The sequence below is a fragment of the Psammomys obesus genome, unplaced genomic scaffold (genome assembly GCF_907164565.1).
Source record: "Psammomys obesus unplaced genomic scaffold, mPsaObe1.curated_primary_1811, whole genome shotgun sequence".
In the NCBI taxonomy this organism is placed as follows: domain Eukaryota; kingdom Metazoa; phylum Chordata; class Mammalia; order Rodentia; family Muridae; genus Psammomys; species Psammomys obesus.
In genome coordinates this window covers 24,397,684-24,415,901 of record NW_026596069.1, presented here as the reverse complement: position 1 = coordinate 24,415,901, position 18,218 = coordinate 24,397,684, and the positions used below count along the sequence as shown (strand labels likewise).

The 18,218-nt window shown below is 39.3% G+C and overlaps 2 protein-coding genes across 2 annotated transcripts in view; one reads left to right on the top strand and one right to left on the bottom strand.

Annotated features, from left to right (window-relative positions):
• Nucleotides 1-8,304, top strand: part of Greb1l (GREB1 like retinoic acid receptor coactivator) — a 234,634-nt gene extending 226,330 nt beyond the window's left edge. The window contains exons 32-34 of the mRNA XM_055625276.1: nt 1,045-1,245; nt 3,090-3,228; nt 5,395-8,304. Coding sequence (XP_055481251.1) covers nt 1,045-1,245; nt 3,090-3,228; nt 5,395-5,558 — 504 coding nt within the window. The 3' untranslated portion in view covers nt 5,559-8,304. The remainder of the gene's footprint in view (nt 1-1,044; nt 1,246-3,089; nt 3,229-5,394) is intronic.
• Nucleotides 8,305-10,420: 2,116 nt separating this feature from the next.
• The window catches only part of Esco1 (establishment of sister chromatid cohesion N-acetyltransferase 1), a 32,811-nt gene continuing 25,013 nt past the window's right edge, over nt 10,421-18,218 (bottom strand). Inside the window, exons 9-10 of the mRNA XM_055625277.1 lie at nt 16,224-16,411; nt 10,421-11,631 (exon numbers count right to left, since the gene is read on the bottom strand). Coding sequence (XP_055481252.1) covers nt 11,484-11,631; nt 16,224-16,411 — 336 coding nt within the window. The 3' untranslated portion in view covers nt 10,421-11,483. The remainder of the gene's footprint in view (nt 11,632-16,223; nt 16,412-18,218) is intronic.

Below are 18,218 nucleotides of genomic sequence, written 5' to 3'. Positions count from 1 at the left end.
AGTAAAAATGCTTGCCTGGTCCTTAGCTTGTGCTTTTTTTCAATTTTATTTATTTATTATGTATACAATGTTCTCTCTGCATGCACACCTGCACATCAGCAGAGAGCGTAAGATCTCTTTATAGATGGTTGTGAGCCACCATGTAGTTGCTGGGAATTGAACTCAGGACCTCCGGAAGAGCAGCCAGTGCTCTTAACCTGTGAACCATCTCTCCAGCCCCTGGCTTATGTTTTTTAAAGAAAATATTATAGCTCAAAGCTTATAAAGAATGTTCTCTATGCCCTTCCCAGGGAGTCTTGCTGCTAGCTGATCACTCTAGCTTGTCGACTTCCTGGCTGGAGCTCAGAGACTTTTGCCTTTTGCTGTTAAATAGAATAGGATTTGGCCATCTGTGCAGCATCACTGTAAAAGACTTCCCTTTGGACCTAACCATGTATTCATTAAATACAGTAATATTCCAGGAAGTCTTGCTGTAACTTATATAACACTGTCCTATTCCTGAAGTGGGAGGAGGGGGAATGCAGAACAAAGGCATTTGACCCTATCAGGCAACTGCTATTAATACAGAAGTCTCTCTTTAGGTGCTAGTTTTTGTTAAGACACATTTTTAATTTTGTATGTATATATATGTATGTGCACCATGTGTGTCTGGTTCCTGTGGAGGCCAAAAGAGGGTGCTGGTCCCCTGGATCTGGAGTTATGTTTATGAGCCACCACATGGTTTCCAGAATAGAACTTGAACTGCAAAAGCAGCTAATGCTCTTAACCACCAAGTCCTCCCAGCCCATGGCATTCCCCCTTTATCTGGAACTTACCATCATCAACCATGGCCTGAAAGTACTGTCTTAGCTCTCGAGACCTAATCTGGTGCCTAATTTAGAAATTCTAGTGTTTTTATAAACATTCATGCAGGGTTCGGTGCTGTGTGTAATTTCAGGCTTCCTTTGGGGGTGCTGTGTACGGAAGTTTTTGAGCTGCAGTCCAGTGTAATCGTAGACATTTCATCCACTGACAGGCACATTTCCCATGATCATCTGATTGCAGGTTTCAGAGAACCTTGCTCCCATCCTGCCCTTGCAGTACGTCTGTGCTCCTGACAGTGAACACACGCTCTTGGCAGCTCCTGCACAGTTCCTCCTGGAGAAGTTCCTTCAACACGCCTCATATAAACTTTTCCCCAAAGCCATTCACAACTTCAAGAGTCCTGTGCTGGCCATTGACTGCTACCTTAACATTGGACAGGAGGTAAAGGCATCCTGACTAATCCTGTGTGCCACATGCATTTCTTCTCCATTTTCAGCCAGTGGCTTGTGGTTACCTCAGGTGGCAGTGGCTCTGAAGAGCCTGCCTGTGTGACTCACACAGAAGCAACTGCTTGCTCTACTTGCCAACACTCACCAGACCGTGTTGTGATCATGTGAGTTTTCTCCTAGAGATTCCGTTCTTCAGAGGTTAAGAGCACTGGCTGTTCTTCCAAAGGTCCTGAGTTCAATTCCTCACAACCATCTATAATGAGATCTGGTGCCCTCTTCTGCCCTACAGGCACACATACAGGCAGAATACTATATAAATAATAAATCTTAAAAAAAAAAAGATTCGGTTGACAGGCACACAGTATCTTAACATGTGGAAGAACTCAAGTATGAGCTATGTGAGAACTGCCATCCCCCCCTTTCCCATTCAAGTTCTTCACCAGTTTAGTTTTAACTGCCACTTGCACCTCCAAGTTTCTGCCACTAAGTTTTTCCTTGGGATTATCTTGAGTCTATTTTATTATCTTCAACCATGTAATAGATCCTTCTAATGACTTAAAAAATAAGATGTATTAGAGCTAGCAAGATGAGAAGGCTCAGTGGGTAAAGACATTTGCTGCCAATCCTGACAGCTAAGTTCGCTTCCTGGAACCCAAATGGTGGAGAGGACAGGCTCCTGCAAGTTGTCCTCTGTGTTTTCACATGTGCACCATGGCTTATGCATGATCAAAGTTAAGAAAAAAACTAAAAAATACCACCCATAGCCTTGAACAAGACATTTTCCTCTCCTTGATTTTCTTTTGGTCTTTTTCTTGGGACCTACTGACAAACACATATTTATCCACACATAAACTCTTTTGTCTTAGTGCAGTCAATTTTGGAAACTAAATTTAACTTGATGTTAATAATCCATGCTGTAGGTTATGCCATTACTTTTCTAAACAGAACATTAAAACCAAATGACAGCCGAGCACAGAAGCACATGTCTGCAATCCCACATTTCAAAAGCCAGCTTGGGTGGGAGTGAGATTCCACCTCAAAACACAAGAACCAATTGTGTCAATACAATCTCAATGCTAACAGCAGGTAACATTTGATGAATAGTGAATATTAACAATTCAAAACTATACTAGCCAGTGTTTTTTTTTTTTTTTTTTTTTTTTTAACCTATGAGGCTGAGGAACAGTAACACCCCACTGAAGAACAGTGTTTGAAATCAAGCGTTTAGCAACTCCATTGTTCTATCCTGCTGCTTTCCTATAATTTTTATGGCTATCTTCTAGACGTGGAAACCACATGGACCTAAAAATTAACTTGTGCTGCTTTAAGCTTCTTTCAAAGTGAAACATTTACTTTTTCCTAAGTGTGCCTTTTCTTATCTGCATGTGCACCACATACATGCCTAGTGCTCATCCAGACCAGAAAAAGATGTTGGAGTCTGTGGGACTGAAGTCACAGATGATTGTGAGCTGCCATATGGCTTCTGGGAATCAAATCAAACCTGGGACCTCTGAAAAGCAGCCAGTGCTCTAAACCATTGAGCCAACTCTTTAACCTCTCTAATGTATGGTTTTTAAATTTTTTACATGTGTGCACGCTTTTGTTTCTTAGTATTTGTCAAAACAGCATTCACTGTAATAAATTAATGTGTCATTTAAAATATTGAGACTGGACTACCAAGTAGTAAGCACAAGGCTTGTGTAACCAGCCCACTCAGTGCTGAGAAAGACTGGGCTCCTTCACCTCATATCCCACACTCACAGCATTCCTGGGCACAAGCACAGTCCCTTTCCAAGCTTCTGAGACATCTTTGATTTTTGTGCTTCCTCCTTTCAGGTAGCCGTATGCTATGTCAGCTCCAGGCCCCACGCCAGCAACGTCAACTGTGAAGGCGTGTTTTTCAGTGGACTCCTCTTGTACCTCTGTGACTCTTTTGTAGGTGCTGATCTCCTTAAGAAATTCAAGTTTCTAAAAGGTAAGTCAAATTGAGTGCCTTGAATATGAATGCTATTCTTAAAAAGAATCAAGAGCAGAATGGCAGGGCTGCAGAGATGGTTCAGTGGTTAAGAGCACTGTCCTTCCAAAGGACCCAGGTTCAACTCCCATCACCCACACTGCAGCTCACAACTGTCTACAACTCCAGTTCCAGGTGGTCTAACCACCTCATACCAATGCACATAAAATAAATTATTTCTTTAAAAATTAGAGTTCAACAGCACACAAGCTAACAAAGCTTTGGCCAGTAATCTGGATACTTTGATTCTAAACCAGGGCTACTAATTTTATTAGGGAAGATCATACTGTTAAGACTAAGTTAAATACAGGTGATAAGATCTATGGCTGAAAGAGTGTGTGTGCGTGCATGCACAAGAGTGCCTGCAGAGGCCAGAGGATGTCAGATGCCCTGAACTTCAGGTCTGAACCATCTGGGTGCTGGGAACTGAACTTGGGTTCTCTGCAAGAGGCAGCAGGCTCTTAACCCTGACCCATCTCTCCAGCCCCTCTGACCTTTTTTTTCTTTTCTAGACAGGGTTTCTCTGTGTAGTCTTGGCTATCTTGAACTCACTTTGTAGACCAGGCTGTCCTCAAACTCAATGATCCACCTGCCTCTGCCTCCTAAGCATTGGGATTAAAGGCGTGCCCCACCATGCCCAGCCTGTGACTTCTTAAACAAGCTTTTGCCATTATTTCTTCTAGAAACATATGCTTCCAATAACTAGTTAAGACAGAAGCTAGGTTGATTCTATGTGTATGTGTTTATAAGCAGTATATATACTCTAAAGTAATTTTATTGGATCAGAAATTAGCTGCAGAAAAAATGCATAATTGCACTCCCAGACACAGAAGCTGAAGTATAGGTATACTTTAGCTAATAGGTATACATCATAGAGGTTCAACTTAACTGAGAATAATCTACAAATCCATGGCTGGAGAGGTGGCTCAGAGGTTAAAAACATAGCTGTTTTGCCAAAGGTCCTGAGTTCAACTCTCAGCAACCACATGGTGGCTCATAATCATCTATAGTGAGATCCTGTGCCCTCTTCTGGCATGCAGGAACACATGCAGGCAGAATGCGGTATAAATAATGAATGAATGAATGAATGAATCTTTTTTAAAGATTTTATTTATTTAATATTTTATTAATACTCTGTCTGCATGCATCCTTGCACACCAGAAGAAATCAGATCGCATTATAGACCTTTGGAAGGACAGTGCTCTTAACCTGAGCCATCTCTCCAGCCCATGAATAAATCTTTTTAAAAGAAATTTACAAATCCAGTATCATAAAAATCCTGACAAGATGAACCAAGGCCAGTGATACAGGCAGAATGCGATATAAAAAAATCCATTTTTAATAAAATATATTTATTATATAAAAATATAATAAATAAATGAATGAATAATTTTTTTAAGAAAAATCTACAACTCTAGTACCGTAAGTAATCTTGACAAGATGAACTGAGGCCAATGATAATGGCTCTCAGAACATTGTATGTAGTATGAAAACAGGTGGAGCTAGCTGTGTGTTTGTGTGTGTATGTAGCAGAGTGATTATCAAGGAGAAGGGGATGAACCTCAAGAGAGCTGAGGTTGTCACTGTATCTATATGGGAAGGAGGAGTGTATCTAGGAAACAGTGGGTAGAAAGCTAGGGATACTGCTAAATATTCCACAAGGCACGGCACAGCACCCAACACGTAACAGAGTGCTAAGGTTGAGACACCCTGCTCTAGACAAAGACACACACACACAGAACAACAACAACAAAAACCACTGGTTTTATCGGTCTTTACAGGAGGGAAGGATTGTGGTTGAAAGAAACCTCCCTCTCTCATCATTTTTATGCTCCTCGAAACTTTTTATCCTAGGATAAAATGAATTATCTAGGGGCTGGAGAGATGGTTCAGCAGTTAAGAGCACTCACTGGCTGCTCTTCTAGAGGTCCTGAGTTCAACTCTCAGCAACCACACCGTGGCTCACAACCATCTATAGTGAGATCTGGTGCCCTCTTCTGGCACATGGCCATACATGCAGAGCACTCATACAAAAAAATACATAAATAAAAACATGAATTATGTACCTGTCTCTTGTTTTCAAAGCTGGTAATGTTCTTATCAATTTAATCACCTTTCTTCCTGAAGGTGCTACCCTGTGCGTCGTCTGCCAAGACAGAAGCTCCTTGCGCCAAACAATTGTCCGTTTGGAATTAGAAGATGAGTGGCAGCTCCGCCTCCGGGATGAGTTTCAAACTGCCAACAGCAGTGAAGACAGGCCTCTCTACCTTCTTACTGGGCGTCATGTATGAGTTTCAGACTGCCAACAGCAGTGACGACAGGCCTCTCTACCTTCTTTCTGGGCGTCATGTATGAATTTTTTTAACAGACCAAAAACAACAAACAAATCCCTCCAGGGGAGGACGAACATTTACTGGGGATTTTTTTCCTTTAAAGTACAATCACTGTGGAGCCAAGTGCAACATATTTATCTCCTCTCCAAAGAACTCCCCAAATGTGACCAAGGTCTTTGGGGGCACTGTCCTTCAGTTCCACTGACAGGACCTAGGTTCAGCCCAACACCACAGTGCGCAGTTATGCAATTGCTTAGGATGTGCTCTGCGTGTGGGGGCCTGAGGGTACACTCTGAACATGGGAGTTTGCATTGTTTCTTTCTACTACACTATGTTGGGGGTCAGGGGGACTGACTGTCTGCATTACCAGCATGAATGTGTTACATGAGACTCACACCACTGGTGTGGAATTAATTGAAGATTAACACTTGAGGACTGAACCCTCAGTTTCTCTTCAGATCTGTACTTTGGTACAGTATTACTCAGGGGTCTGAAATGATAGAATGTAGAAGATATTTGTATTTAAAAAGAAGTAGCTTTGTCTTTCTCTGTGCATTGTTAGTCGAAGATTTATAATATGTATCAAACCCTTTGGCAAAATTTCCACAGGAGTTAAAAGTTTACTATTTAAACTGAACAAAAGAAATTCAGTAAATACTGAGCAGGCACTGTGTGCATTTGTGAGGTTCTCTAGGCTTAATTCCTTTGCTTTTCCATTCCCAGTCTTTAAGCACACCAAGCCAGGAGAGCGCAGAAAGAACGCTGCTTTGGTTGGAAGTGAGCGGCTGGCACCTGTGTACCCACACAACAGGCTGGGATTCTACTGTGGAATCTAACTAGCTGGTTTCATTGGCTCAAGCTTAGCATCCTTTAAACGGACTAGAAGGTTACAGCTGTCTTGCACTGACCGACACATAAAAATGGGTGAAATGGGAAATAGAACCATAGGCAATTTTTTCTTAATTATTGACATGTTTCCTGAGGAGTAAGGAAGACTCCACGAAGAGTCTTTTGGACTCACTAAAATTAGCAGCTAGTGTGTGATTAATTCAACAGTAGTAGGTATAAGTATCGATGTATTTCTCACCACATATTTTATTCAGAAACCTTTTGAGAAAATATTCTACGGTAATCTATTGGAAGTTTACACTTAAAATTGCTGTAGTTCATGGTATCTTTTCACATTCAGCCCATGTGTATGGTTGTACCTTCAGTTAAAAGGGTCATTTTTACTTGAATCTGTCTTAGGACCTGAGACTACTGAGAGCCCTAATGAGCCTACATTACTGCAAGTGTTACCTGATGGGCTTGGTTATCCAGGGATAACAATGAGTTTACAGCTTGTGACAAAATAGAATGTATTAGATGGAAATGGTTTGCAGACCTCTTGGTTTTAATATAGCTACTTGTAGTGTCTTAAATGTATTTTAAATGGATAATTCCTTTTAACCCCATTTTCAATTGTCCCTCAAAGGGGACCTTGCCTTATTATATGCTTACTCCTTGGCTTTAGTACAGCAGAATTTCAGCAAAGAGGTACATTCCAGGGCAGTCTGACTTAGATATAAGTGTATCCAACTTGTTCCTGTTTTGCTGAAAGGGTCCAAATGCAGGTAAAACCCAAAAAGCCAGTTTGTGCAATATTCAGTAACACTATGTAGGGTAAATAAAATACTTGAAATAATTCCACAGTAATTGTGCGAGGGGCAGAGGCCTCTTTTCTTTTGGACTAAGTTACTTTAATTGCAGGTACTCAGTGTTAGTTAGGGCTACACTCTGGAAATTCAAGTGATCATGAACTATAAATACTATTCAACTGTGTTCAAGAGAAATGCCAGAATAAAACCAAACGGCCATCACTCCAACAATTGTGAGGCTCAATTTACCTGCTTCTTTTTCTCCAAAGCCTAACTTAATTAAGGTTTGATCTTTTAAAATTACCTAAATCAGTATAAATCTTTAGTGAATGCTAGGTCCTCTTTAAGGATGAGATTGCACAAGCCTAGGCCACCATGATTTGTTAGTTCATGTCTTGGTGTGTTTGACTTTAACCTCTTCCATCCCTGAGGACACTGAGGTAGGGAAAATAGACTCACTAAGTCACATGGTAACTTACCTGCAGACCTTGGCATGCATGACAGTTCACACAGGTTAATGCTGACTGTAAACTGTAAACTCTGAAAAGCTGTAGTCAAGTTTTGGCTGTAATTCATGCAACTGCTTCTTGTGATTTTTAGAAAGGGGACACCTGTGTTACTTTGTTACTGTAAAATTTTCTTAACCAAAATTTGGTGAATTTCACTAGTCAGTCTACCTCACATTTCGTTTATGACTCTAAGTTGTCTTAAGCTGTGTCTACATTATGTTCTTGTCCTTTCATTTGGTGAATGTATTAAACTTCCCTCCCATTCCTCAGCCACTAAAAATGTTTGTTTTCTTTAAACCAATTTTCTGTATGTTAAAAGGTGAAATAAGCTCCATATTTCTGTCAACATCTAAGAAAGTCTGGTATTGTACCTTGGATGGCTCAAGATTCTACTATTTTGGCATAACAATTCAAGAAAATACTAATAGTTGAATGAAAGCTATAGCTTAACTAAAGAAGCCATGTACACCAAAACCTCTACTGGAAAAGCTGTAGACCACTTCATATTTACAGATGACAGACTTATATAGAAGGCAACTATATTCACTGTGGTATCCTCAAACAATTCTGAGTTTTATTATTAATCTTGGATTTATCTCTAAATTCCACCCACTTTTACTATTAGGAGGGAAAATGCCTTCTAGCTCTACTATATAAAGAACATTTATAATAAAAGAACTTGAAGCAAAACCACTCATCTAGGGCAAAGGCAACCAGAACAGTCTGGTAACAGATAGGGAGCTGTTTCTACGCAACTGGGAAGCCAGGCCAGACTAACAAGAGCCACTAAAATTTCGCAACAGGTCTGAGGCTTTGTGTTCATGCTCACATACCAGCAAGTGTGATTATCAATACTACTGTCTTCTTTTATTGCTAAAGAAACCATCCACACATGTAAGGGCATAACCCATCAAAACACATGATTTCTACAACATGCTAAATGCTTTCAAAAAGGATGGACAACTATCTGAGGGCCAATAACAAAAATTTATATGGGCAGCAATTTTATAACCTTCTGAAGTCTGAGTGTGGGCACTGCATGTACTGTGACTGCTGCCTCCAACACTCCACAGATGCTGCTCGTTTTCTAGAGCTCCCTTCTTTCAACTGTGGCTTGACAGTGGTGAGCCCTCTTTGGATTCTGAGGCTGTTTCCTTGGTTTCCACTACCCTTCTCTGACTCTCTTACCTTACTTAAGCCATTTAAGTACTCTCAAATAATGGTGTTCCTCACAGATCTCTAGTTTTCTTTTACTACCCCCAAATAATCCATCTAAACCTTAAAATAACAGCTTAAGTCCAAAACTCTCCCAAAAGCTAGATTCATGTAAACAACTCCACCTAGAAGTTCTGTAACCACCTTAAACCTTGACCAAAACTGAACCTGCCCTTCCCCATCAAATCCTTCCAACCCATTTCCTGTTTTTTCCATTCTTAACTTTCAGCTTGTCTACTGAAAGCTATACCAAAACTCCGATTCTTCACCACGACTCATCTCTGAGAGTTAAGAACACCTGCCTGTGCTTCAGTTCTCTCTTCAGCACACATCCGTCTCTTCACCTCACCTCTGCATCAGAGCTTAGTTTGGTGTTTCAACATCTGTCACAGGTTGCTTCTTTAGTCCCTTTTAAACTCTAAAACCTTTTCTTATAAACCCTATTTGGGGATGGATAAATGGCTCAGTGGTTAAGAGCATAGACTGTTCTTCCAGAGGATCTGGGTTCAATTCCTAACACCCATATGACAGCTCACAACTGTCTGTAGCTCCAGTTCCAGAGGATCTGGCACCTTCACACAGATGTACATCCAGGAAAAACATTAATGCACCTAAAAACATGAAAATCTTTAAAAAAAAAAAAAAAAAAAAGATAAATCTTATTTTATAGGATTTTTACAATGCAACACTAAACACAGGGTCTGACACACTAAAATGGTAGGCACTATTTTCACACTAATGTTCTTAGACAAATACCTAGATTATAAAATTTGAGGGGCTGAGGCTTTTATTAACATGAAAAGTATCTGCAAATTTCCTTCCCAGTAATGACAACATTTAAAGCAACCAATCAATACTTTTTCTGTTCTCCCTTTATCAAGGTCTTCATCAAGCATGACCTGCTAATCCAAGTAGCATTCAGGAGGCAGAAGCAGGCAGACCTCTGAGTTCATGGCCAGCCAGTGCTACCTAGTAAAGCCCTGTCTCCAGTCTCAGTTGGGAGGAGGTGATTTGGGCTGGCAAGAGCTCAGTAGTTAGGAGCACTGGCTGCTCTTGCACAAGACCAGAGCTCAGCTCCCTGCACCTCCCTGCAGCTCACAAACATCTGTGACTCCACCTCCAGAAAATCCAATGCCAGGGCACCGCGCATGCATGTGGTACACATACATATATGCAGGCACATTCACATAAAATAAAATGTAAAACTCTAGAAAAAGAAAAAAAGCCGGATCATTGCTTTCAAGACAGAATGAATAATTACACTCCCTACCATTCTACTCATGTAGAGTATAGTGTTATACCACTCTATAAATAATAAAGGAACGAACTTGTAGGGGGATAAAATGTACACATGACTGTTAATCATAAGGGAAGTCCCTGAATTTTTGTAAGTTTTCAATGGAGATATGATCATTTCACCTCATAAAGATAATCTAACTGAAACCACAATGGCACTTCATTCTTGAATTGTGGCTCTTTATTTCTTTGAAAGTTAATTAAATACCATGTTACTGGAATATTCAGGAAGAATTCGCAAGCTGGTGAAAACTACCTTTAAGAAGCCTGTGTTTTAATCTTATTTCAGTCTCAAACCTAAGAAACTCCCTGAAAGTGTACAGACATTCAACACAACATTGTCTCAGTACATTTATCACTTAGAAAAAGCTATCAAGTATTTTATTATTTTATTCTACATTATATACAGGTCATAAAAGGCCACAGCAGTTTTTCAACATATAAACCCTTTAAAAGTAGAGGGCACTATGAAGGACAGACAAGTATCAAGATGAAGTCCAGTAATGAGGGCATATACTCAGTGTAGTACTTCTGAGGAATAACAATGCAGATACCAATAGTTTATAACTATTCTGTAGTTCTTTGAGACTCTAGTAGTTTATGGTTCCACATGAGAAAGAGGTTCCCACTGCCATCATCAGTGACAGAAATGTAAGCAATGGAGATACTCGCTATTAACCATTCTTTCACTTGGAGCTCCCTTGTCCTATGAGATTACCTATACTTTAGTAGCATCAAATTCTTTAACTATGTAATACTGTTCTCTTCCTTGAATAGCTCTAAAACATTGTTTTCCACTCTGAAAATACAATCTTTAAACCTGTAACTGGTATCAGCAGAATATAAAAAAATACAGTACCAAGCTACACTGGTATATTTCCATATTAAGAACTTCAAAATATACTTATCACTGAGACCATAGTCCTTGCATTAATTTTCAGTCCACTATGAACAATTATCTGCTGCATGTAAACATGTCTAAATAACTATAGATAAAATACAATCATAAATTTCTGTAAAAGATAATAAAATATCTTCTTTAAAAAAACAAAACAATAATAAGCTATTACTGCATTGTTTCCAATTTTATGAAAATGGAACAACCATATGGTTGTTGCCAGTCCTGAGTTCATTTGTAATAAAAATGGCCCTAGTTCCTGGTTAAAGTCAGCAACCAATGCTTTCTCTTCAAAAGATGTCTTCTGGTACAGTAGGCAAGATCTGAATTAGGTGGCATTCTGTCCGTTAATAAAATTATAGACCAGAAACTGACCAGTGCCACAATACTGTGTTGCAAACAGCTTTCCATCAGGAGTGGGATCTGAGAAAGCAATTTCTTCTTTACTCAAATATGAGCCATAAATAAAATTACTCCTATTAAAGAGAGAGAGAGAGAGAGAGAGAGATGGGAGAAATAGGGAAAATTGAAAAATTAATATTTGTTAATTAAAACTGAATAACCTATCAAATTTGTTTAGATAAGACTTAAGCAATGCTATGTTATAATAAAAATTAAAATATCTGTTCATCTAAAATATCACAGTTCAAAGTAGGAAGACTTGTAGAAAAGTAACAATTATAAAAAACATTTGCCCAACAAAATAAAGTACTCAACAACCAAGAGTTAAAGAACTTGTCAATTAATCAAGGCATCACAGGCACAGTGAAAGACTGACCTGCTTCTCAGAGATAGTCAAAAGGTAAGTCTGTTCTCCCCACTTCAATAGCATTCCTCTATTTCTTTCCCTGTGTATGGTGGTTAGAACTCTGAGCAGAATGGAAGAATGAAGTCATTCTTTGGCAGATGATGTGGCCTAGCATGTAAGAAATTCTGTGGACTCTACAAAAGACCTCTTCCAAGGGTTGCAACCCAGACTGATGTTTAGGGATGAACTGTATTAGCTACATATCTGAAATGAGCAATCCAGAACTAGAGAACAACTAATCTTAACGCCAAGATGAGCACAATGCTTAGGAAAGCTGTAAGCTAAGAACTATAAAATCCTGCTTAAATAAGAGCCTAATAAAGAGAGACATCTGTGTTTAAAAACAGGAACTCACTATTGTCAAAATGCTACTGCTGCACACACTCACCCGAAGCTGCCTGCCTCGGAGGAACTGGCAACTGATCTTTCTTTCTTTAAAGACTGATTTATTAGTTATACAGTAGCTTGCCTGCATGTGTGCCTGTATGCCAGAAATGAGCATCCGATCTCACTAGAGATAGTTGTGAGCTACCATGTGCTTGCTGGGAATGGAGCTCAGGACCTTTGGAAGAAGAGCCTGTGTTCCTAACCTCTGAGCCATTTCTCCAGCTCCCAAGCTGATCTTAAAATTCACAAAGAAATAAAAAGGACACTGAAGAGTCAAAAAAATTTTTTTAAAGAAAAACTAACAAAGCTGAAGGACTCATGCATCCTTACTTCTAAATATGCCACACAAAGCTACAGCATTCCAGATGTTTATTTCTGACATAAGCACAGACACAAAAAACAATGAAACAAACCAAGTCCAGATAAAAACCTTTGCAAGTCTGCCAAGACCAGAAACTATGTAGAGGGAAGTACAGTCCTTTTAACGAATGGTGGGACAATATGATATCCGCCAAAAGTGTATCTATATGTGGTGTCATTTCTCATACAGTAATAAAACCCAAAAGAGCCAAAGCCCAAGTGTAAGAACTAACCTATGAACTCTTAGAAGGACAGTCATAAATCTCTGGGGCCATGTATTAGACAATGGCTTTTAAAATATGATGAGAGACAAAAGAAAAAAAACAAAATAAAAAGTGTATGTTATCAAAGGACATGCCCAGGCATGGTGTAGAAACCAAGCATCTGCAAAGTGAGGTAAAGACTCAAAAGTTTAAAGACCATAGCTGAGGTCAAAGCATTAGTTAGGCCTTTAATCCCAGCACATGGAAGGCAGACAAATCTCTGAGTTCAAGGCTCACCTAATCTACACAGAAGTTCCAGGCGGGCAGGGCTACAAAGTAAGACACTGTCCCAATAAAAAAGAAGGAGGAAAAAAAAAAAAAAAAAAGCTTGAGGCCAGCCTGGTCTTTATTAAGGACCTTTATGCATTATCAAGAAAATGAAAAGACAAACACAAAAGAGTGGAAAATATCCACAAATCATATATATGAAAAGACTTGTATCTGTAACGCAAAAGTGATTGTAACTCAATAAAGAAAAGGTAAATAAGACAATTTAAAAGTGACATGGGTGTGAATAGGTTCTTTTCCTTTATGTATGTCTGTCAAGAGAGAAAAAGAGGAAAAAAAATTAAGAACGTGTCATGTCAGTGTGGGTTGGAAGGCTGGAGGTTGATGTGAGATGCCATTTTCCATTGCTTTTGTTTGTTCTTATTTGTTTTGTTTGTAACTGACCGTCCTGGAACCCACTATGTAGACCAGGCTGGCCTTGAACTCTCAAGAGATCCACCTGCCTCTGCCTCCAGAGTGCTGGGATTAAAGTCATGCACCACTAAACCCAGCTTTCCACATTTCAGCATATTTTTAGATTTACTTCTCTACATGTGTATTAGTGTTTTGTTTGCATGCATGCATGTGCACCCATGAGTGACTGGTGCCTGCAGAGGTCAGAGGGGACATTAGATGCCCTAGAACTAGAGTTATAGACAGTTGTGAGCCTCTATGTTGGTGCTAGCAATTGAACTTGGGTCCTCTCCAAGAGCAGCAAGTGCTCTTAACCTTTAAACCATCACTCCAGCCCCAACCCAGCTGCTGCTGTTGTGACAGGGTCTTACACTGGACAGCCACAGTTGGCCTGAAACTCACTAAGTAGAGCAAGCAAGCCTTAGACTAACAGATTCAGCTGCATCTGCCTCTCAAATATTGGGAATAAACGTATATGCTTCCCTCCTCAGCTTCCATCTTAGTTTTGAGGTCTCGTCTCTTACTGAACGTGGACCTGTTGTTTTCCCTAGAACAGCTTGCTAAGAGCTGGGTGGGACCAGTTTGTCTCTAGCCCCTAGTACTGGGATTATAGGTACATGACCCCACATCCTGCTCTTACACAGGTGCTGGGAATTTGAAGTTAGTTCCTCATGCTTACACAGAAAGAACTTTACTGACTGAGACATCTTCCCAGCCTCTCAACAGGATTTTGTTCTAAAGATGATGAAGTGAAGCACTTGGAACCCTCATATATTGCTAGTAGGGTTGTAGAAAAAGTTTGGTAGTTGATCAAAACATGCATATTCACATACACAAACACACACAAAAAAGCAGGAGACTGATAAATGCTCCCACACTGATAATGACTGAAAGTATTATGCTACATGAAAGAAACCATTCACAAAGGTCAAATACTACAGAATTCCATTTATATGAAACGTTCAGAATAGAAAAATACGTTGATACAGAGAGCAGCCTAGTGGCTGCCGGCAGCTAGAAATGTGAGAAAATTAAGCACTGCATGAGCTGGTTATAGGGTGGAGAGGGTGGGGAATAGAAGTGCTCTAAAATTAGACAGAGTGATAATTGTATATGTTCTGAGTATATTAAAACACACTAAATGGCACATAGATGGATTTAAGGTTTGACTCTAAGTCTACTGGCGGCATTTTCATATTGTAATCTTCAGAGTGCTGTACACTAATAATGAGAACTGTGTAAGAAGGAATAGTAAGTGAGAAAGCAGAGGATTCTTAACAAAGAGCTTATTCACTATCATAAGAATAATCACAATACTGGTGTTTCAACTTTTTATGAACAAGAGACACCTATATGGTTTCCTTCAAGATTTAAGGGATGGATAATAAATACTCTCACTCCCTTAGGATTATTTTAATCAGCTTGTTTCCAGGCTTAGTACTAAAAGAACTAGGAACAGGTCCATCGTCATGAAGAGTCAGCTGTGCGCTGTTATCCATAACACATATACAGCAAAGAGTTAAGTAAGGTCTTGAATCCTTAGGCCTTCACCCGTACCAGAAATGGATTATTTTGAACCCATTCCCATAGGAAACACACGATGTTCTAGAAATTAACAAACAATAAAATAACCTAACCTGAAACAGTTTTTTAAGCACTATGTAGATGAAACTGGGGCTTGGCACTTGGTGGGCAACTGTTCTACCATCTAACTACTCACTCCACCCCAAAACCTCTTATGATCGATTGTAACCTTCTTCATTTTATCTTTTACCTAAGGGACTTCATTGGAAGAAAAACGTCTGATTCATTTCTCTTCATTTTCTCTGTATTTTGATAAGCCACATAGCAGAAAGACAAATGATATTGAAAAGAATGTAACAAAACTTAAAACTTTTAAAAACTTATTATAAGTGCACGCATGTGTTTGTGTGTGAATGTTCATGCTACAGAGGTCTTGCAACTCTGTATAGTTGGTTCTCTCCTTCTGCCTTGATGTGGTTTCGGGGACTCAACTCAGGTAACCAGGCTTTTTCAGTAGGCATCTTTACCTACAGAGCATGTCATTGGCCCCAAAATCAATACTTTTTTTTTTTTTTTTTTTTGAGACAAGGTTTCTCTGTGTAACCTTGGCTGTCCTGGAATTCACTCTGTAGACCAGAGATCCACCTGCCTCTGCCTCCCAAACGCTGTGATTAAAGGCATGCATCACCACTGCCCAGCCAAAAATAATATTCTTATGACAAATTTCTCTAAAGGCTGACTTCCCAAAACACTGTCCATATTTCTCTGGTTTTGTTTTAAAATCTCCAATAGTGAGGTTGAAATATGTCTGTTATATTGGCCTAATGTCACAGTTATAAATAACTAAAATTAAAGAGGATTAATAATGTTTCATCTATTATCAAACTTTTTTCCCTCTTCAAACAAACAAAAAAGCCTCAAAGACCTAGTGTATTTATACAAAACTTAAAATTAATGGAAATAAAAGTTATACAGTTATAATTAAGTACTATTCTTTGTACTGAAACTCTATACTGCAAGCAACTTGAAGAATTGCATAAGGTACCTTAGGCATTCGATCATGCGAGAAGCTATTTTCTTCCGCCGCATCATGCTGAACACCCATATCCGACTGATCCCACATATTGCTGGCTCTGGTGACGTTGAGCAGCACCAGGCCTTTTGCCTTTCAAATCGGACTTTTTCTTCTTCTGACCTGATAACTGGAAGTTTCTCTTCTATAACTCGATAACCCTATAAATGTCAAAAATGGGAAGAGAAATAAAGGTGGTAGCTGTTTAGTATAAATCCTGAAGTGTCAACTCCATCAGTCCAGCTGTGGACAAACTACCAGACCACTCAACAATCTGGGTCTGCTTCTGACTTAACTAGTTCTGTGACGTGTGTGTGTGTGTGTGTGTGTGTGTGTGTGTGTGTATCATTAATAATTTTAAGAAATTAAACAAGGAAACAGCATTTTACCATCAAAAGTAAATGGATCAGGAATGAAAGGTATTTTTCGCTTCATTGCTGCATTCCAAGCAGCAAAAGGACATGTTCAGAGCTCAGTAGTCATAGCGACTATTCTTATACTGCACAACTCATGTGCCCAGCACTATGCAAGAACTAAGAATAGGGAGAAAAGAAAAATTAAGAATGCCTTTTCCTTGATTCTCTGATCTCAATAAATAACTGTAAACGTAAGTACACATTCTTGTGCCAATAGAATTGTCAAAAAGAACATGACTTGTCTCCCAAGAAGACAACGCACCAAACTTAAATTAGAAAACAAAAATTAAGAGTAATACATGCTGGGCTAAAAAGATGGGGTAGCAGTTAAAAGCATTGGCTGCTCTTCCAGAGAACCCAGGTTCTATTATCAGCACCCACACGGCAGCTCACAAGCACCCATAACTGCAGTTTCTGGAGATTTATGCCCTCTTCTGGCTTACATGAGCACCAGGCATGCACATAATACACAGACATATATGAAGAAAAACACTCATATACATGACTTTAAAAATTATTATGGGGGCTGGAGAGTTGGATCAGAGGTTAAGAGCACTGGCTGCTCTTCCAGAGGTCCAGAGTTCAATTCCCAGCAACCACATGGTGACTCACAACCATCTATAGTGCCCTCTCCTGGCACGCAGGTGTTCATGCAGACAGAACATTGTACAGACAATAAATAAATCTTAAAAATTATTATGATAAAGTATAAATTCACATAGACAGTTATTAATGTGGTAAAGACATCAACACAAAAGTAGTTATGCACAAAGTGCAACTGAATGCATGACCAAGAACTTGGCTGAAATAACACAGATTTCACGTATGGCTCAAGTGAAACTAAGGTCCAGAAACTTCTGTTCTCTAAGATTTGTCTTCAGTGTTATATAAAACTCATTATGTGAACACATCACTGACCACAGTGTATTTTGGTTTTTTTTTTTTTTAAGATTATTTATTTATTTAGTGTAAGAGTGGCCTATATGCATGTATACCTGCATGCTAGAAGATGACATCAATTCCCATTATAGATGGCTGTAAGCTACAATGCGGTTGCTGGGAGCTCAACTCAGGACCTCTGAAAGAGCAGATAGTGCTCTTAACCACTGGGCCACCTCTCCAGCCCCCCCCCCCCCCCCAGTTTGTTTTTTGTATAATTTTCCTTCTAAACACAGAACAACTGCTCACTTGGAACTTAACTGAAAAATGGATCTATTTAGGGGAGACAAACTTTCTGCAAAGGCACCTCAACAACCATTTTGTCTGCCTCTGTAGTTTGAAAGCAACTGTATAAAAATATAAGAACAAATGGGTGTAGTAGGATTGTAATAAAGTTGTATTTACAAAACATAGACAGGCATGTAACATATACTTTTAATCTCAGCACCAGAGAGGCAGAAGCAGGAGGATCTCAGTGAGTTCAAGGCCAGTCTAGTCTACACAAAGAATTCCAGGATAACCAGGGCTATTGAATGAAAGTCTCTCTCAAAATAAATTATTATTATTATTATTATTATTATTATTATTATTATTATTATTATTATTATTATTA